Genomic DNA, 22244 nt, shown 5'->3' with positions numbered 1-22244 from the left:
TATTACCATGTGGGCTCAGGAACACTTCGGAAAACCATCGTCAGTTAACGCAGTTCGTCGCTACATCTACAAGTGCAAGTTAAAACTCTACCATGCAAAGCCAAAGCCATATATCAACACCACCCAGAAACGCCGCCGGCTTCTCTGGGCCCGAGTTCATCTGAGATGGACTGACGCAAAGTGGAAAAGTGTGCTGTGGTCTGACGAGTCCACAGTTCACATTGTTTTTGGAAATAATGGACGTCGTGTCCTCCGGGCTAAAGAGGAAAAGGACCATCCAGATTGTTCTCAGCACAAAGTTCAAAAGCTAGCATCTGTGATGGTATGGGGTGTGTTAGTGCCCATGGCATCATGGGTAACTTGCACATCTGTGAAGGCACCATTAATGCTGAAAGGTACATACAGGTTTTGGAGCAACATATGCTGCCATCCAAGCGACGTCTTTTTCAGGGACGTCCCTGCTTATTTCAGTAAGACAATGCCAAGCCACATTCTGCACGTGTTACAACAGTGGGGCTTCGTAGTAAAAGAGTGCGGGTACTAGACTGGCCTGCCTGCAGTCCAGACCTGTCCCCCACTGAACATATGTGGCGCATTATGAAGCGCAAAATACGACAACGGAGACCCCGAACTGTTGAGCAGCTGCAGTCGTCCATCAAGCAAGAATGGGAAAGAATTCCACCTACCAAGCTTCAACAAGTAGTGACCTCAGTTCCCAAACGCTTATTGAGTGTTGTTAAAAGGAAAGGTGGTGTAACACAGTGGTGAACATGCTCCTGTCCCAGCTGCTTTGGAACGTGTTGCAGGCATCACATTCAATATGAGTGAATATTTGCAAAAAAACAATAAAGTTTATCAGTTTGAACATTAAATATCTTGTCTCAAGTGTATTCAATTGACTATAGGTGGGAAAGGATTTGCAAATCATTGTATTCTGTTTTTATTCACGTTTTACACAACGTCCCAACTTCATTGGAATTGGGGTTTGTATACCCCCCCCCCCAAATCCCCCTACTTTTCAGAGGACATCTTCCCCACCCTTGAGACAGAGATATGCCATTTCCAGGCCCAGGAAAATGTGCTCATATGTGGGGACACAAACGCATGCAGAGGGACACTTACTGACCTCCCAGATCCACAAGGGGACATTTACATCTCCAATGAAAGTATCTCTCACACTTTCACTCTTCCCCACAGGAACAATAGTGAGCAGGTCATCAACAAGAGCAGAAGAGACCTCCTGCAGCTCTGTCAGGGCCTCAGTCTGTACATTGTCAACAGTAGGATACAGGGAGGCAGCCTGGGTAGAATCACCTACTGTTCACCTCTTGGCCACAGTACTGTAGGTTATATAATCACAGACCTCTTTCAGCTCATTCACTGTCAAACCACTGATCCCTCTGTCTGACCACAGCCAAATTACCCTGTTTATTACAAGATCAGACATTAAAATGGCACCCACACAACCCAGTAAGCTGTAAAATATCACAAATTCATACAGATGGGATAAAAACAGTGCAAAAAAATACCAGAAAGCAACTGATACCCCCAAAATCCAAACACTTTCAGATAACTTTCTGGATTTTACATACTCCTACAGAAAAAAAAGCCCCAATCTAGCAGTAAACAATATTAACAATATATTCAGGCAAACAGCAAAGGAGGCACAACTGAAATTGACCACGAACAAACCAAAAACTGCAACAAATAACAACTGGTTTGATAATGATTGTAAAATTATTAGGAAAAAAAACTTAGAATGCTATCAAACCAAAAACACAGAAATCCCTATAAGGCTGATGTACACTTTCTTCCCAAAACTCTACAAACATCCACTCAGACTCAAAAAACAACAATACAATAAACAGCAACTGACATTCATTGAGGAGGCAATCAACACAAACAACTTCTGGCAACATTGGAAACACTTAAACAAACCCCAAAACCAGGAATTAGCTACACAAAGCAGTGATAAATGGACAACTCATTTTAAAACAGTATACCACACTGTTCAAGTGGATGTAAGCACAGAGCAATCCCAAACTCATGAGAAGTTGACTAAACTGGAGCTAGCTATAAAAGACAATCGGAATCCATTAGACGCCACAATTACTGAGCAGGATCTCCTTAAGAACCCGCAGGCCCTCACATCTAAAAAAAGTTTGTGGACCTGATGGCATCTTGAACAAAATGCTAAAAAATATGAACAAGAAATTCCAATTGGCTATATTAAAACTATTCAATTTGGCTCTGAGTGTAGGCTATTTTCCTGACATCTGGAATCATGGACTTATAACCCCAATCTATAAAAGCGGAGACAAATTTGAGCCTAATAATTACCGAGGCATCTGTGTGAACAGTGATCTGGTGAAGGTTTTCTGTAGTATTGTGAATGCCAGACATCTGAACTTCCTTACCAAGCACAGTGTCCTGAGCAAAAGCCAAACTGGATTTACATCAAAACACCACACAACTGATCATATTTACACCCTACATACCCTAATTGATAAACATATAACACAAAATAAAACAAAAATCTATGCCTGTTTTATTGACTTCCAAAAAGTGTTTGATTCTATTTGGCATGCAGGACTGTTCTACAAAGTTATGGAGAGTGGTGTAGGGGTAAAACACATGATATTATTAAATCAATGTATTCTGGCAATACGTGCAGTGTACAAATTGGCAAAAAAAGAACAGAATTCTTTACCCAAGGGCGAGGTGTCCATCAAGGCTGTACCCTCAGTCCTGCACTCTTCGATATCTACATCAATGAACTGGCTACCATACTAGAAAAGTCCTCTGTCCCTGGGGTAAATCTCCACCATCAGGAGGTGAAAAGCCTTCTCTTTGCAGATAACCTGGTTCTGCTGTCCCCCACAGCAGATGGCCTACAGCAGAGCCTGGATCTGCTAGAACATTACTGTCAGACTGGACCCCGACAGTAAACCCCCAAAAGGCCAAAATAATGATATTCCAAAAAAGATCCAGATCTCAGGAGGTTCTACCTAAATTCTACCAGATGAAGAAAAACTACCAGTCCTACTCGAGGAAGACCCAAAGTGCTGTAGGTTAGCAGCAGTCTATGTTGCTGCCTTCCATAAAGTGAGGCACAGTGAGCGTAAGTTAGCAGCAGTCTATTCTGCTGCCTGCCATAAAGTGAGGCACAGTGAGTGTAAGGTTGCAGCAGTCTATGTTGCTGCCTGCCATAAAGTGAGGCACAGTGAGTGTAAGGTTGCAGCAGTCTATGTTGCTGCCTGCCATAAAGTGAGTGACAGTCAGCTGACACACGTTGCTGCTGCCATATTCGATGACTGTGTTCTTTTGCCTTGTGTCTTTTGTTGTGTTTGTTTTCAATAGTGTTTTCCAATTATTGTTGAGCTTTTTCAATGTTTAAACCCATGCTTTAGCAATATGTACAGTGTTGCGTCATGCCAATAAAGCCATTTGAATTTGAATTTGAACTGAGACAGAGAGAGAGGGGGCGACATAGAGAGAGAGAGGGAGACAGAGAGAGAGAGGGGGCGACATAGAGAGAGGGAGACACAGAGAGAGAGGGGGAGACACAGAGAGAGAGAGGGAGACAGAGAGAGAGATAAATGTTTTTGAATTTTAAAACAACAAGACTATTTAACAGAAAAAAACGATCAAAAAACAGACTTGAAATCTTTCTAAACATATTGTAGCGAATCTCGGGGAAGCTCGGGAACCGCCCCTGCCCGGACACGAACCCGTGTCTCCCATTTCGCAAGCGACAACGTTAACCAGTCGACTAAAGGGTCCGACCCATTAATCAAGGGCCAATATGTCTACTTATCCATGCAAGTTACACTATAAACAATATTTGTCAAACTACAAACACTCAACATGCATCTTTTAACAATCCCAAAAACAATCATTCAACAACAACTCACAACATAAAAAACAGGTAAGACCCCTTTTATCCGAGCTCTGCAGAGAAAACCAGCTCACAGAGAGAGGGAGACAGGGAGAGAGAAAGAGATACAGAGAGCGAGAGAGAAACGGAGAGAGAGAGAGAGAGAGAGAGAGAGAGAGAGAGAGAGAGAGAGAGAGAGAGAGAGAGAGAGAGAGAGAGAGTTTTCACACAGAAACATATGACCGGATACACACACTCTTCCTTTATCACTCCCACAGGAGCTTATAAAGCACTTCCTGTTATGGATGTACTGTGAGTGTGTGGGCAGGCCACACTTTCCCAGACCTCTCTCTGTCTGCTTCCCAGAAGTGCTGTCCCACTGACTGTCTCTCTCTCTCTCTCTCTCTCTCTCTCTCTCTCTCTCTCTCTCGCTCGCTCGCTCGCTCGCTCTCAATTCAATTCAATTCAATTCAATTCAATTCAAAGGGCTTTATTGGCAGGAAAGTTTTACAACAATGTTGCCAAAGCATCAAAAATACAGTTTGAACGGTAAACAATAACACTAATAATGAACATCAACACAACATTGTAACGATCAATAAAGAAACAATAAAACAGCCATAACAATAGAGAAACAGAAGTAGATCAGAAGGTGGAGCATGGGTTGTGAGGAGACTACAGCTGTCATGTGTTGTGCTGCTTGTCTCTTAGGCTGTGACATGACCTGACATATCTCGCTGCATCTATGGCGCTGACACTGTTTCCCCAAGTACATGTTGCATTTTAGTCTGCTCACACAATGTGTCAACATCTGGATTTTAGTCTGGTCCAAGTCTTGGAATTTACATTTAATTTTCGTGAGGAATTTTGTTCTTAGGTCTTCATATGTGCTGCATTGTAGCAGGAAGTGCTGCTGTGTCTCCACCTGTCTCTGGACAGAGCTGACAACCTGTCTTCTCTAGGCAGCAGGTCTGCCTTTGTCGGCCAGTCTCTATGGCCAAGCTGTGATCACTGAATTTGTACATTTCATTCTGTGTCAGAGAGGGTGAGACCAGGGATATCTGATTGTTCTAGAGATTTTGCCAGTTCATCAATATAAATGTTAAACGGGGTGGGGCTGAGACTGCAGCCCTGCTTCACACCCCTACTTTGGGGGAAAAATCTGTTTCCATATTGGCAATTTTCACAGCATATTTATTATTTGCATACATTGTTTTAATTATACCATATATCCCCCCCTACACCTTTTTCAATTAATTTCACGGACAGACCGTTGTGCCAAATTGAGTTAAATGCTTTTTTGAAATCTACAAAGCAAGAGAAAATTTTGTTCTTGTTTTGGTGGACATATTTATTAATGAGGGTGTGGAGGTCTGTAGTTCAATGTTGGTCTGTAGTTCGATGTTGTGATGTAAAACCGATCTGACTTCTGCTCAGGACATTATGTTCACTGAGGAAGTCTTGCAGTCGGCTGTTTAGGATGCTGCAGAATAACTTCCCCAGCTTGCTACTGACACAAATGCCTCGGTAATTGTTTGGGTCAAATTTATTTCCATTTTTAAAGATTGGTGTGACAATTCCCTCGCTCCAGATGTCAGGGAAATGTCCAGTGCTCAGAACGAGGTTGAATGATTATAATATGGCAATGTTGAACTTATGGTTACTAAGTTTCAGCATTTCATTTAAAACACCATCAGGACCACTGGCCTTCCTTGGTTGTAGGGCCTGGATCTTAGCCTGTAGCTCTTCTTCGGTAATTTGGTAGTCTAAAGGATTTTGATTGTCTTTAATGGTTGATTCTAGGGTTTGTAGCTTGTTGATGAGATAATTTTGGGCCGAATTCGGTGTAATAGCACTATACAGGTTTTCAAAGTGTTTTTTCCATATTTCACCATTTTGAATAACCAATTCTTCCTCACGTGGTTTGCTGAAAGAGTGCCATTTTTTCCAGAAATGATTTGAGTCAATGGACCCTTCAATTGCGTTAAGTTGTTGCTGTGCATACGGTTCCCTGTTAGTTCTGAGTGTTCTTCTTTATAATTTCAGTGTTTTCCAGTATTGATAGCGGAGCTCATGTTATGGTTTGTGGAAGACCCCAAGCGCACGACACCAGACAGAGATTGGGTTAGCCAAAAACTGGCGTACTTTATTCCTTACGCGTACAAATAGTCAAACACAGGAAGGCAATGAGCGACAAGAAAAACGTTAAGTCCACGGGGAAAAACTCGCAGGTAATCCAAAACGGGAACACGACAGGATACTTCCACGGGGAAACTTTGCAAGGGAAAACATAAACCAAGGGCTGGGGTGAGTTCGGAGAGAAAAGGACCGTGAGGAGAGAGTAGCCGCTACTGCAAGGAGGTTAGAACACGAACTGACAACGGGCGCGTGGGAGGCCACCAAACTTAAGCTCAGCCCTGACGGCTAAGCCCGGCCCTGACGAGCTGATTGGCTGCCGGCGCGGGGTGGGCGGGCCACGGTGCGGGGTGGGCGAGCTGTAACAGCTCAGGGTTGTCAGGTTGCCTGTGTTTTTGCTTTAATAAAGTTCTGAGTGTTTTCCTCAGATGCCTACAGTCTGCGTCATACCACTTTTCATTGGCTGACTTTTTGATCTGAGATAAGCTTTTTCAGATTGGATAAGTCTGCCACATTGTCAAACATGTTGTTAATATCTTGTACAGCCTGATTCAGGCCATCATTGTTGTGGGGATATGAGGTGGAAAGAAAATTGTCTAACTGGGGGTGAATTGTTTGATGTCTGATTGCTTTCTGGTAGTCATCCTTGCTATTGTTGGTCCATCTATAAGGTTGTTTTGTATAGTTCAGTTTACTTGGTTCTGCTGCATGAGGGTCTGTGACTATCTTTCTAATGTATAGAGTAATTTTACTATGATCAGATAAGGGTGTTTGGGGGCTGACTGTGAATGCTCTTAGACAGAAGGGGTCTATGTCTGTGATATTGTAATCTACTGTGCTATTGCCAAGAAAAGAGCTGTGTGTGTAATGACCAAAAGAGTCCCCTCGAAGCCGACCATTGACGATGTACAGATCCAGTGTTCGACATAGCTGCCGTAGTTGGTGCCCGCTCTGGTTGACAGTTTTGACAGAGTAGTTCCTGTGGGGATATGAGGGGAGGGGGATGCTGAATTGGCCAGGTATATGTTTGTCTCCCTGTGGGTTGATAGAGTGATTCTAAACCTGTCCTGGCATTAAGGTCTCCACAGATCAGTACACTTCCCTGTGCCTGGTAGTGACTGATCTCGTCTTCAAGAATAGAGAAACTATTTTCATTATAATAAGGAGATTCTGTTGGGGGGGGGATATATGTCACACACATGAATATGTCTTTATCTGTGGAGACAACCTCTCTTTTTATTTTGAGCCAAATTGAAAATTCGCCTTTTCTTGATTAATTCTATTGAGTGTACAAGATTTGCTTTGTACCAAATGAGCATTCCTCCTGAGTCTCTGCCCTGGGTCACTCCTTTCAGTTTGGTAGATGGGAACACTATCTCTCTGTAGCCTAAGGGACAACCAGTGGATATGTCTCCCCAATCCATTCTCCTGTAAAATAAACACATCTGCATCTCCTAACTCTCTGGTAAAGTCTGGAGTTCTGCGTTTAAGGCCAAAAGCTGAGGACCTCAGACTCTGGATGTTCCAACGTGAAACAACAAATGATTTAGTTTTCATTTTAGTTTGAAACTCAAAGTGACAGTTACACTCAGTGTTAGAGAAAAGGAGATAAACCCCTAAATGTAAAAAAAAAATTCTGTGGGTTGTCTAGTTGTCTACTGTGGTACTTGACCTATCAAATGAGAGCAGAGCAGGCTGGGCATCTGTTGAATATCTCTCAGCTCGTTGTGTGGGGGTATTTGGGTGGTTTAGGGAAAAGGCTAGTGGTGGGGGGTGGGTCAGCTGCTCTTCTCACTGCCTGGGCATAGCTCAGTGGGCCAGGGTGTAGCTCCTGTTGCTGGGGTTGGGGTGGGGCCCTTGGGGGCAGGAGTGGCTTTGGTCTGGCTTGAGGGGGATTATAGCTGCCCTGGTGGGGTTTTAGTGGGGCGTGATGTGGAGGAAGATGAAAATGATCTGGTCTCCATGGGGGTTGCCTGGATGCTGGTCCAGTGGGGTGCCTTGTTAGTCTACAGGGGCTGTGGGCCAATCTGCTCCTTCTGGGGGGTATAGATTGGTCTCTGTTGAGAGCGACGTCTTTCAGTGTCTGGGCAAAAATGGGGACTGTGTTTTTAAGTAGACGGACATCATCGAAGAGACTGTTGACATCAAGAGTTGGGTGATGGGCCAGGTGGACGTTGGGCCTCAGGACACAGTCTCTGGACACATTGCTGTTAATCCTGTGGATGGTATAAGGGCGGAAGTCTTTCCTTGGTAGCAGGGTTGATATGACCACTCTGCTGTTGGGGAATGTGGTGGAGGCTTTCTCCGTCACTCCGCTGAGTGACTCTGACACTCTCTCTTGCAGTCTCCTTAAGTCATTGGAGCCAGTATGGTTGATAATGTGGCTTGGGGATCCCAGCCGCTCCTCCGACATCAGGTCCATGGCATGTTGGGTGTTCGGACACCAGATTTTAGCCATTGTGTGGTTGGGGAATTGGACCGGGGTAAGCGGCTCCACATGTATGGGAGGAGGCATGTGGTAGTCTGCAGCCCTCCCCAGATTGGCAGAGGGGGTGCAGCAGCAACCGGGACGGCTCGGAAGAGTGGGGTAATTGGCCGGATACAATTGGGGAGAATAAGGGGGGGGAAAAAAACCAAGGACCACAGGACTCAATCACTACAAACCTGTCACCCTGACCTCTTTGGTAATGAAGTCTTTTGAGCACCTTGTACTATCCCACCTTCAAACCATCACCAACCCACTCCTGGATCTCCTGCAGCTAAGAGAGCCAACAGGTCTGTGGATGCAGTTAAACATGGTGCTCCACTTCATCCTATAGTTCTTGGACTCTGCAAGAACCTATGGTAGGACCCTGTTTGTGGATTTCAGCTCCGCCTTCAACACCACCATCCCGGATCTGCTGCAGGACAAGCTCTCATGCCTGTCTCCATCTGCACCGACTTCCTATCTGACAGGAAGCAGCAGATAAAGCTGGGGAAACACGTCTCTGTTTCCTAGTCCATCAGCACCGGTTCCCCTCAAGGCTGTGTCCTTTCCCCTCCACTCTTCTCCCTGTACACAAACAGCTGCACCTCCAGTCACCAGTCAGTCAAGCTCCTGAAGTTTGATGATTAAACCACCCTAATTGGGCTCAACTCTGGGGGGCATGATTCCGCCTACAGGTTGGAGATTGACCATCTGGTGTCCTAGTGCAACCAAAACAACTTGGAGTTTAATGCTCTAAAGACAGTGGAGATGGTTGTGGACTTCTGAAAGTACCCAGCTCCATCTGCCTCCATCACCCTGTGTGGCTCCCTAGTTGACACTGTGGAATCCTCTTGCTTCCTGGTTACCATCATCACCCAGGATCTAAAGTGGGAGCTGAACATCAGCTCCCAACTTTTACCTTACTGTTTGCTGTTAAATGTTCCCTCTTACACCAACATACAAAGTACCTGCACGTTCTTGAACTACGTGGCAATAAACAAGATTCTGAGTCGGACTATCTGCAGCTATCAACTCTTAAAATGTTAGCGTAGCACATCGTTACGCTTCTTGTTCATATGCCCATTGAGATTCTGACTCAGCTCCCACATTCCCCTTCAACTTCCCGCTCATTGACTATTTTTCTTCATTTTTTTTTTTACTTGAACTCTTGGAAAATCACAAGATCTGATTTCTTAAAATTGGCAGCCACAGCACGATCTACACGACACCCCCCATTTGGTTAGGTTTAGGCATGCGGACTGAGATGGTTAGGGGTCGGGGATGTTGTCGTGGGGGGGGGGGGGTTGTGTAGTAGTGAAGTGGGTGTGTCATGTGAGTGTGTCGTGTAATACTGCAACATTGCAAGTAGACCCTTCTCCCTTAATGTGATTGCTCACATTAAAGACCCTGCTACTTCCTGCTCTCGCAGATCTGTTGGTGATTGGCTCCCAGGGGAGATGGGGGTGGGGCAGGAAAGGAACTCTTGACCCAGGATCACTGACCCCCTTGTTCTACTCTGTTCTGTTCACCCCATGTCTTCCCAAAGCCATATGTAGTATATATAGATGTAGGTGTGTTTGTAAGTCTGTATCAGAATGAGAATCATGTTTATTGGCCATGCAGCTTTTCACAAACATGGAATTTGACTCCTCCGGTTACATCGCTCTGTGTACTTAACAGAATAACACTACGTTATTTACGTGGTCACGTGGCTTCAACAGATTCTTTGCAAATGTGTGGCAGGAAAAATCAATGACACAAACAATCACAGAGGGGAATGATGGTGATTATGGGGACAGAAACACAAGTTCAATTTTTCTTAGAGTGATAGAAGAGAAGGACATCCTGGACACTGTAAACAAATGCAAGAACAAAAAAAAATCTACTGACTGGAATGATGTTGACATGACAATAGTTAAGAAAGTAATCTAATGTATTGCTACACAACTAACCCACAACTATAACATGTCCTTTCACTCTGGTAAAGTTCCAAGCAAAATGAAAATAGCAAAAGTCATACTCCTACATAAAACCGGACATAGACACCAATTTACACACTACAGACTGAATTCATTGTCATAATTCTCCAAAATACTAGAAAAACTAGTTGCTGCTAGACAAGACAAATTCATTGAGAGGCACAATCTGCTGACCGATAGCCAGTACGGGTTTCAACCACACAGATCCACATCTCTGGTGCTCACTGAAGAAATAACTGCATAGACCAAAACAAGTTTGCTGTAGGAATATTTATAGATCTAAAAAAAGATTCTGACACTACTGACCACAACAGATTAATAGATAAAGTGAAAGGTGTGGTATCAGAGGGGTGGTGTAGAATAGTCTAAGAAGCTATTTAAGTAACAGGCAGCAGTTTGTAAAGGTAGGTGAACATAACTCATCATGCATGGATATTACTTGTGGTGTGCCACAGAGCTTGGTTTTAGGTCCACAACTGTTCATTCTGTACTTAAACGATATATGCAAGATATCAAACATATTGAAATGTGTTCTATTTGCTGATGACATGAACATATTTTGTTCTGGTGAGAATTTACAGCAGTTTTTGAAGGTGACCACAATAGAAATTGAAAAATTAAAACAGTGGTTTGACAAAAACAAATTATCCTTAAATCTGGACAAAACAAGAGTTTATGTTGTTTGGAAACTATAAAATAAACGCCAAAGTAAAAGCAGTGATAGACAATGTCCAACTAGAAAGAGGATATGAAAATACATTCTGCTGGAAACCTCACATAACGTGTGACACGTCACTGGCAACATAAACAAAGTTTAGGTTTAGGTGATACATCTTCCTATCGGCCTGCAGTCAGCCAGTATGAGTGGCACCTGCCCTTGATTGGCCTGTGATTAGGTGCACCTGTTCTGGGGACTATTTGACCGGGTGCTTTGCAGACATACGTCGTCGAGTCTTGGAGAAGCTTAGCGTCGGTCTGCAGAAGCCCGTGTCTCCTGAACCCTCGTCTACCTCCTCTGTGTGAGAGAGTGTTTCCTGTGTTTAGTATTTTATGTTTATTCTTGTTTCCATTTTTGCCTGCCCTGTTTGGCAATGTGTTTTTTTTTGTGGTTATTGTGTGTTTGCCGAAGTCCAGTAAAGCGACTTAGGACTTACCAACTGCCTCTTCTCTGCGATTGGGTCCAAACACCCGGCGTTACAATGTGCGAGCAAAGCTGGCAAGGAGCATTGCATCATGGGAAAAGCAAGTCCATTCTGGATCATAGATCATTGTACACTCTGTATTGTTCATTTATTTTACCATATCTGATCTACTGTGTGGAGGTATGGTAACGCCTACAACCATTATGTAAACTACAAAAAAGAGCCATAAGGACAGTTAATAATGCAGGGTATCGTGAACACACCAACAAGCTGTTTTAAAGTCAAGTGTCTTGCAGTTCAGGGATTTAGTAGAATTTAACACAGCACGAATGTTCAAAGCGAGAAACACGCTACTACCCAGTAATGCACAACAATACTGTCAGACAGAGAAGGGGAATATAATCTGAGAGGGACACTAAACTTCAAGAAATTGTGTTGGTACAACTGTGAAGGGCATGGGCATCTCAGTCTGAGGGGTAAAATAGTGGAACAGTGTGAGCATGGAACGCAAACTACGAACACTACACAGTTGAAGAAGAAGTACAAAGTGCTGATTATCAAGAGATATATGGACGATGAAGAGTTGTGTTAACTGGTAAGTTTTATCGCCAACATTTATTACATTTCATTTTTCTTTCTATGGCAGTGAGTGGATATCTGGGTTGTGCGTAGCACTGAGATGTGATTATTCTTGCTACATGACATTAGCATGTGTTTTTCTTTTATTGTTCACAGTGGGTGAGTTTGTATTGTGCAGCTCAACTTGTACTGAGTGTGAACTACAGAGTACAGTGAGAAGTGAGTTTGTAAAGTAGAGTAGCTGAATTAACTTAAGAGTAGGTGAGAAGGGGTAGGAATAAATAAATGTGTACTTCCTCCTACTGCTTTTCCAACATGTACAAATAATCTGATGCATACAGAGATGTGTTCACTGAGTTGATGTGTGGATTTGTTGATCTCTTCACATTACTGGCAGTGGATTATGGGTACGTTACATACTGCTTATTACATGTTTGAAATAAATAATTCTTTCAATCATTCACTACAACACAATCTTCACATATATACACAAGGACTGACTTAAACAGGTGAAATAAGAGGTGATAAGGTGCAGTGGTGCAGAGAATATATCAGAGATGCTGAAATACATGTTAGCAGCTTACTTACATGCATGCCTGAGATAGATGGACATGACAGTGTACCAGTATACCCAAATGTGCAGTACAGTATATATAACATGGTTGGATATACTGTACTGTACTAGACAGTGTTACATGTTCATTTGAATGACAGCCCGCGGAAAGAAGCTGTTTTTATATCTGGTTGTTTTGGGGTACAGTGCTCTGTAGCGCCTGCCAGAGGGGAGGAGTTGGAACAGGTGGTGACCAGGGTGTGATGGGTCTGCAGTGATGGTGCCTGCCCCATTTCCTGACTCTGGAGGTGTATAAGTCCTGAATGAAGAGCAGGTTGGCACCAATGATTTTCTCTGCAGACCCAACTGTCCGTTGTGGTCTGTCCCTGTCCTGTTTGGTGGCCGAACCAAACCAGACAGTGATGGGTGTGCAGAGGACAAACTGGATTATTGTAGTGTAGAACTGAATCAGCAGTTCCTGAGGCAGGTTGAACTTCCTGAGCTGGTGGAGAAAGTACATCCTCTGCTGGGCCTTTTTGATGGTTGTGTCTATGTTGGATGCCCACCAGGGAGATTGTGGAACCCAGAAATCTGTAGGTTTTCACTGTAGACACTGTGCTGTTGAACATGGTGGCGGGGGGGGGCAGTGTTGGGGGACTCCTCCTGAAGTCCACTGTCATCGCCACTGTTTTGAGCGTATTCAGCTCCAGGTTGTTATGGCTGCATCAGAGGGCAAGCTGATCAACCCCCTGTCTGTATGCAGACTCATCACCATCCCAGATAAGGCCAATGAGGGTTGTGTCGTCTGCAAACTTCAGGAGTTTACCTGATGGGTCACCTGAGGTGCAGTCATTCGTGCACATGGGGGCTGGTACAGTGAGCTGGGTGAGTTTGGAGTGGAGGATATCTGGGACGATGGTATTGAACGCTGAGCTGAAGTTCACAAACAGGACCCTTGCATATGTCCCTGGGGAGTCGAGGTGTTGGAAGATGTAGTGCAATCCCATGTTGACTGCATCATCCACTGATCTGTTTGCTCGGTCGGCAAACGGCAGGGGGCCGAGCAGGGCGCCTGTGACTTCTTTCAGGTGGGCCAACACCAGTCTCTCGAAGGATTTCATGACCACAGATGTTACGGCAATGGACCTGTAGTCATTTAATCCTGTGATACAGGGTTTCTTGAGGACCGGGACGATAGTGGAGCTTTTGAAGCAGGAAGGACTTCACACAGCTCCAGTGATCTGTTGAAGATCAGTGTGAAAATGGGGCCAGCTGGTCAGCACAGACTTTAAGACAGGAGGGGGACACCATCCGGGCCCGTTGCCTTCCCGGTCTTCTCTCTCTGGAAGAGCTGGTGCCTGTCCTCAACACAGAGCCTGAGTGCAGGTGGAGTTTCGGTGAGGAGGAGAGAGTGGCTGGCAGGGAGTGCAGGTGGTTGTGTATTGTGGCTGGAGAGGGTGAGGGGTGTGAAAGTTTTGTATGCATGTGTTTGTGTGAAGTATATGAATGTGTGTGTGTGTGTGTGTGAGTGTGTGTGTGTGAGGGAGAGAGAGACAGACAGAAAGAGCGAGAGAGAGTGTGTTACCTGTACAGGTGGTCTGGTAGTGACCAGTGATCCATCCTCATTGTAGGTGGACACAGTGAAATCTTCAGCCAGCAGAATCCTTCAGACAGCAGTTGAACAATCAATTACACAACAGCTATTTCCAGACAAAAAATCTGATTGGTCAAACAGTTATTTGGTCCTGGGATTATAAGGATCCAGTTCTGTCTGTGGTATTTGGCTGTACCTTGTACCTGAGTATGAACTACAAATATCTCTTTTAATTGTTATCTCTTACAAACATGGAGGGCACAGCAGGTCATGTCCTGGTTGGTGTATGAACAGTGAGATAGATAGTACAAACATAGTACCACAGTACATACTGATACACACGGTACACAGACAACAGTACCTCTAACAGTACTAACATAGTACAACAGTACATACTGATACAAATGGTACACAGACAACAGTACCTCTAACAGACTAACATAGTACCACAGTACATACTCCGTATACTGAACTCTACATATAGGCAGTTTACTATACATATTACTACATATAGACAGCTTACTATACATATTACTGCATACAGTCAGTAAATTAAACAGAGTGACTTACTCGTTCTTCTCTAGATGGACGATGTGCTCCTTCTCATCCACACTGATTGAATAAGACACCTACAGAAACAGACAGAATAAGAGAAAGAGAGAGAAAGGGGATTAAGGCTTAGGTTTTGTTGCCCCAGAGAGATGTGTAGTGTGTGTGAACACAAGCTTTCAGTCGTCCATCTATAGAGAAACAGTAGAAACCGTAGAGAAACAGTAGAAACTGTAGAGAAACAATAGAAACTGTAGAGAAACTGTAGACACTAGAGAAACAATAGAAACTGTAGGGAAACAATAGAAACCGTAGAGAAACAGTAGAAACTGTAAAGAAACAATGGAAACCGTAGAGAAACTGTAGATAAAAAATAGACACAGTACAGAAACAGTAGAAACTGCAGAGAAACTGTAGAGAAACAATAGAAACTGCAGAGAACTAGAATTGTCGAGAAACAGCAGGAACTGTCGAGAAACAGTAGAAACTATAGAGAAACAGTAGAAACTGTAGAGAAACCGTAGAAAAACAATAGAAACTGTAGAGCAACGGTAGAAACTGTCGAGAAACGGCAGGAACTGTCGAGAAACAGTCGAAACTGTAGAGAAACAGTAGAAACTGTCGAGAAACAATAGAAACTATAGAGAAACAGTAGAAACTGTCGAGAAACAATAGAAACTGTAGAGAAACAGTAAAAAGTTTCTACTGAAGACACACTGTAAAAAATGTGGAGAAACAGTAGAAACTGCAAAGAAACAATAGAAACTGTAGAGAAACGGTAGAAACTGAAGAAAAACTGTAGAAACTGTAGAGAAACAATAGAAACTATGGAGAAACTGTAGACACTAGAGAAACAATAGAAACTGTAGGGAAACAATAGAAACCGCAGAGAAGCAGTAGAAACTGTAGAGAAACAATAGAAACCGTAGAGAAACAGTAGAAATTGTAGATAAAAAATAGACAGTACAGAAACAGTAGAAACTGCAGAGAAACAACAGAAACAGCAGAGAACTAGAACTGTAGAGAAACAGTAGGAACTGTCGAGAAAAAGTAGAAACTAGAAAAACAGTAGAAACTGTAGATAAACAATAGAAACTTTAGAGAAACAGTAGAAACTGTAGAGAAACCATAGAAAAACAATAGAAACTGTAGAGAAACAGTAGAAACTGTAGAGAAACCGTAGAAAAACAATAGAAACTGTAGAGCAACGGTAGAAACTGTCGAGAAACGGCAGGAACTGTCGAGAAACAGTCGAAACTGTAGAGAAACAGTAGAAACTGTAGAGAAACAATAGAAACTATAGAGAAACAGTAGAAACTGTCGAGAAACAATAGAAACTGTAGAGAAACAGTAGAAACTGTCGAGAAATAATAGAAACTGTAGAGAAACAGAGGCACCACACAGCACAGAAACAGCAGAAGTATGATTAATGGACCTTTAAATGAATGATCTCACATCTGGATCCATTCAGTTTTCTGTCGATGGGAAAATGAATTATAGAGTATTATTATTATAATATTATTAGATGAGACACGGTGACACCATTACATATCGAAACAAATGACTGCATGTCTGAGGGATTATGCAACCACTGTGAGATAAAAATAAAATGAAAAACAAACATTTTAAGCGAAAAAAGAAAAATACAATACAATAATAATATAATAAAAATAATAATAATATAACCTGGTTGCAAAAGGGTCTTTGATAATTCAGAATTGTGCACAGGAAATGCCCTCGCAATTTGACGGCTCTACAACGTTTTTGTAAGGAAGAGTGGGAAAATATTGCCAAGTCACGATGTGCCAAGCTCATACTTTTACCCCCCCAAAAAAACTGAGTACTGTGATACAACCAAAAGGTGCTTACACAAATTATTAGTTTAGGGGTGTGTGTGCACACTATGCAACCAGGTTCCATCTATCCAACTATTACCTGAACCGCTTATCCTGCTCTGAGGGTCGCAGGGATGCTGGAGCCTATCCCAGCAGTCACTGGGCGGCAGGCGGGGAGACACCCTGGACAGGCCGCCAGCTTTTTCTCCCCAATTTTATCTGGCCAATTACCCCACTCTTCCGAGCCGTCCCAGTCGCTGCTCCACCCCCTCTGCTGATCCGGGGAAGGCTGCAGACTACCACATGCCTCCTCCGATACATGAGGAGTCGCCAGCCGCTTCTTTTCACCTGACAGTGAGGAGTTTCACCAGGGGGACGTAGCGCGTGGGAGGATCACGCTATTGCCCCCAGCCCCCCCCCTCCGAACAGGCGCCCCAACCGACCAGAGGAGGCGCTAGTGCAGCGACCAGGACACATACCCACATCCGGCTTCCCACCCGCAGACACGGCCAATTGTGCTTGTAGGGACACCCGACCAAGCCGGAGGCAACACGAGGATTTGAACCGACGATCCCCGTGTTGGTAGGCAACCAGGTTATTGTAAGTATTTTACCTTTTCCCCCCTAAAACGTTTCAGTTTGTTTTCACTTGAATTTTATAGGTTGCAATTTCGCATTACAGGTGGAAAAAGTTGTGACATGATTCATCTTGGTTTGATTTTTTTACATCACAAAAACCCACCATTTCAACAGGGATGTGTAGACTTTTTATATCCACTGATGGATACACAAGTCTTCCCAACTTTACAGTAAGGAGGCAAACTGTAGAAAAGACAAGGTCATCTCCTCTGTACGCCCCCTCATTGATGGCAGTGGCCAGTGGCATTGGTAAAAATAACACACACACACACACACACACACACACACACACACACACACACACACACACACACACACACACACACACACACACACACACACACACACACACACACACGGTGTATGCGGTGCGAAGTCTGGCTGTAGATGAGGCTCATCCTGCCAGGAAGTCAGCAGGAAACTACATTACCAAGCAGACAACACTGGCCTGAGTCTGCCCTCTAACGCACTGGGGTTCAGACTGGCCTGGGCCCATCACAGGGAATCTGCCTCGATCTGAATCCTAACGCCAGAAGGTTTACTGAGGGGAAATGTGTTCAAATATGTCTTGTCTTGGTTTCTTCAGATGATATCACTGCTGTCTGATGACCATTTCTGACTAACGTTGACTTTCTAACACTTCACCTCAACTATTCAGGTTCACATGCACACAGGGCACATTTAATTTTCTCTTAAACCAGCCATCAAACAAAACAAATGTTAACACAAACACCGATGAACTAAATGAAAAGGAAAAAATGAAGACCTATGACCTGTCCAGGGACACAAACAAAATCCACACATACGTTCGACAACTCTGAGCAAAGGATCCTCTTCTTTTGGCTTGTTCCCCGCTTCTCAGGGGTCGCCACAACAGATGTTTGCCCTCCATAGCTTTCTGTCTGACGCATCCCTCTCCCACAGTCCAGCCCTCCTGATGTTTTCCTCTATCTGGTCTCCATCTTTTCCTTGCTCTTCCACTCTTTCTTTTGCCAGGTATTTCCAGCTCTTCTTTCCTATATAGTCTATGCCTCCTCTCCGTACATGTCCAAACCATCTAAATCTTGTCTCTCTCAACTTCTCATCCATTCCTCTGATCTTGAACGTAGCTCTCACTTCTTCACTTCTCTTCCAGTCTTTTCTAGTCACTCCAAAGGACCAACACTGCATGTTCATCTCTGCTACCTGTAATGTAGATTCTAGCCTCTCTGGTGTTGTCACTGCTGCCATACCATAGAGCATGGCAGGCCCAACCATTGATTTGTATACCTTGTCCTTTACCCTCAATGGCATTCTTTTGTCACAAAGAACTCCAGTTACCTTTCTCCACGAATTCCACCCAGATTGTGTCCTTTTCTTGATTTCCTTCTTACCACCACCTTCTGTCTGTATTGTTGATCCTAAGTACCTGATTTTGTTTACTTCTGGGACATCTTCTCCTCCTAAGGTCAATCCCTGACTTTCTACTTGCTCATTTATACACAGATACTCAGTCTTTGTTTTGCTGATCTTTAGTCCTCTAATCTCTGGTGCTTCTCTCCAATCTTCAAGATCCCTCTCCAACCTTTCCTTGTCCTCGTTTGCGAGCACAATGTCATCATCAAACATCATGCTCCCCATGCCACCCTCTCATCCAAATATGGCCACGTCTGGTTTCAAAACACCAAGATGGAGACAGGAAAATGCCAAACTGGAGGCTTCAAAACGGTAGTCCACAAATCAGTGGGTGTTGTCATGGTGTCTATGCCCATAATTTCATACAGTCTATGGTTTTTTCATTATCAGCCATAGAACTATGAAGTGATGTGCATTCTTGAAAATTGCTGCATTATTCAGAGGTAGCCATCCCATTTAAGTAACAGGCAACAGTTTGTAAAGACAGGTGACCATAAATCGTCATGCATGGATATTACTTGTGGTGTACCCAAGGGCTCAGTTTTCGGTCCACAACTGTTCGTTCTGTTCTTAAATTATATATGCAAGATGTCAAAACTATTGGAATTTGTTCCATATGCTGATGACACGAATATATTTTGTTCTGGTGAGAATTTACAGCAGCTTTTGGAGGTGACCACAAAAGAAATGAAAAAAATTAAAACGGTGGTTTGACAAAAACAAATTATTCTTAAATCTGGAAAAAGAAGTTTATGTTGTTTGGAAATTATGAAATAAACACCAAAGTAAAAGTAGTGATAGACAAGGTCCAACTAGAAAGAGTATATGAAAATAAATTCCTAGGTGTGATACTAGACCACAAAATCTGCTTGAAACCTCACATACCATATGTGCAAGCAAAGCTGGCAAGGAGCATTGCATCATGGGAAAAGCAAGTCACATTCTGGATCATAGATCATTGTACACTCTGTATTGTTCATTTATTTTACCATATCTGATCTACTGTGTGGAGGTATGGGGTAACACCTACAACACCAACCTACAACCATTATGTAAACTACAAAAAAGAGCCATAAGGACAGTTAATAATGCAGGGTATCGTGAACACACCAACAAGCTATTTTTAAAGTCAAGTGTCTTGAAGTTCAGGGATTTAGCAGAATTTAACACAGCACAAATGTTCAAAGCGAGAAACAATCTACTACCCAGTAATACACAAAAAACCTGTTCTCAGATAGAGAGGAGGAATATAATCTGAGAAAAAAATTAAACTTCAAGAAATGATGTGTTGGTACAAATTTGAAGGGCATGGGCATCTCAGTCTGTGGGGTAAATAGCGGAACAGTGTGAGCATGGAACTCAAACAAAGTATTGATATTGATTTTATTTTGAACATGTTACAATAAGAAAAGAAAATACACGGGCAGGAATACAAAACAAATGGAAATAACAGTGAACATATTTTGCAAACTCTGTAACAACACAAGTAATCACTAGTCCATGTTGGAAAAGGGTGTAGGGTGAAGTAAAGAACTTTTCTGGTCCTACCCCTTTCTTATACATTATCAATCAAACCAAATCAGAACAAAACAAAACTTCAAAACAAAACAAAAGTGAAAGAAAAGAAAAGAAAGAGCAATACATAGAAACTCAAAATGAACAAAACAGCACAAGTCAAATAGGCACCTTACACGTCATGTATCACGTCATGTTATTCCAGTCCACCTCTCTGTTCATCCGTCCTACATCTGCTCAATATGTTGTTTTTAAAGAGTACATGAAACTTACGTAATCATGTACACGTCTTCACTTCTTTACTACACTTGTTCCATAGATGAACTCCTCTGATGGATACGCAAGGAAGTTTTGCATTTGTCCTCACTGATTGTTTTTTGAATGTACATATCCGTCTGAGATGGTGTTTACTTTCCCTCATCTGGAACAACGTTTGGACGCTGTTTGGTAACTTCTGATTTTTTACTCTGTACATGATTTGAATTGTTTTGAAGTCAACCACATACCACATCCTGAAATGTTAGTGCTTCAGGGTGAGGAAGATTGGGTTTGTAGGCTCTCTGTAAATGGTTGAGTTTACAATACTTATGGCTCTTTTCTGAAGGATGAAGATTGGATGTGTGTTTGTTTTGTGTGTGTTCCCCCATACCTCCACACAAGAGGTGATGTACGGAGGTATGAAGGAGCAGTACAAGCTGCATAGTGCTGGTTGATGCAGGAGATCTTTGGCTTTATATAGTATTGCAATTGACTTTGATGTGTTTGCTTTAATATACTTAGTATGTGGCTTCCAACATAATTTATTGTCTGTTATTACTCCAAGAAATCTGATTTCTACATCATTTATCATGAGCTTCTTATTTGAGTTTGTTGACCGATTCCCAAATATTATAAATGTTGTTTTACTTAGATGTAGTGTTTTGTGTTTTGTGATAAAGTACAAACACTACACAGTTCAAGAAGAAGTACAAAGTACTGATTATCAAGCGATATAGGGATGATGAAGAGTTGTGTTAACTGTTAAGTTTTATTGATCTCCAAACATTTCTTATTACAGTCTTTTAATTTTTCTTTCTATGGCAGTGAGTGGATATCTGGGTTGTGCGTAGCACTGAGATGTGATTATTCTTGCTACATGACATCAGCATGTGTTTTTCTTTTACTTCTCTTATAGTTCACAGTGGGTGAGTTGTGCAGCTCAACTTGTACTGAGTGTGAACTACACAGTACAGTGGGAAGTGAGTGTGTAATGTACAGTAGCTGAGTTAACTTAAGAGTAGGTGGGGAGGGGTAGGAATAAATAAGTGTGTACTTCCTGCTACTGCTTTTCCAACACGTACCAAATAATCTGATGCATACAGAGATGTGTTCACTGAGTTGATGTGTGGGTTTGTTGATCACTTCACATTACTGGCAGTGGATTATGGGTACGTTATATCTTACTTATTACATGTTCACATTACATCTTCATCACTCATTCATTCATTCATTCATTCATTCATCCCTGTTAATTTGTGTAAAGAAACAGCCATTTCTGTCTTTTGCTGTGAATACACACATAGGACAGGAACACACACGCAGGAATATTTCAGTTCTTTGTAAAACATCATTTTAGCATTTCAGCCCAGTAGAGTCCAGGTCATTCTGAATGATGCAGTACTCTCAAACTCCCTGACGCCCAGTGCTAAAGGCTATATGGACTGTCAGGTAGTCTTCAGCAGGCTGCTAGGAATCTTGAGGTAATATTCGATGCTAACCTCAGTTTTGACAATCAAATCCAACATGTTGTTCAGTCATGCTTTCTCCAGCTCAAGCTAACCTCCAAAATTAGGTCATTTTTATCAATTGCCAATCTGCAAAAAGTTGTACATGCTTTTATCGATTCTCTGCTTGACTATTGTAATGCACTTTATTCTGGTATCAGCGAGGGCTCCCTCCACCGTCTGCAGCTGGTTCTACACTCCGCTGCTCGGCTCATTTCCGGG

The 22244-nt window shown here is 42.9% G+C and overlaps 1 protein-coding gene across 1 annotated transcript in view; it reads right to left on the bottom strand.

Moving 5' to 3' along the window:
- adam9 (ADAM metallopeptidase domain 9) overlaps positions 1-22244 on the bottom strand; it is a 328309-nt gene that overhangs the window by 291641 nt on the left and 14424 nt on the right. The window contains exons 3-4 of the mRNA XM_056273741.1: positions 14898-14956; positions 14319-14397 (exon numbers count right to left, since the gene is read on the bottom strand). Of these exons, the coding sequence (XP_056129716.1) occupies positions 14319-14397; positions 14898-14956 (138 nt within the window). The remainder of the gene's footprint in view (positions 1-14318; positions 14398-14897; positions 14957-22244) is intronic.

Source organism: Lampris incognitus, chromosome 1 (genome assembly GCF_029633865.1).
Source record: "Lampris incognitus isolate fLamInc1 chromosome 1, fLamInc1.hap2, whole genome shotgun sequence".
NCBI lineage: Eukaryota > Metazoa > Chordata > Actinopteri > Lampriformes > Lampridae > Lampris > Lampris incognitus.
This window is presented reverse-complemented; position numbering and strand designations above follow the sequence as displayed.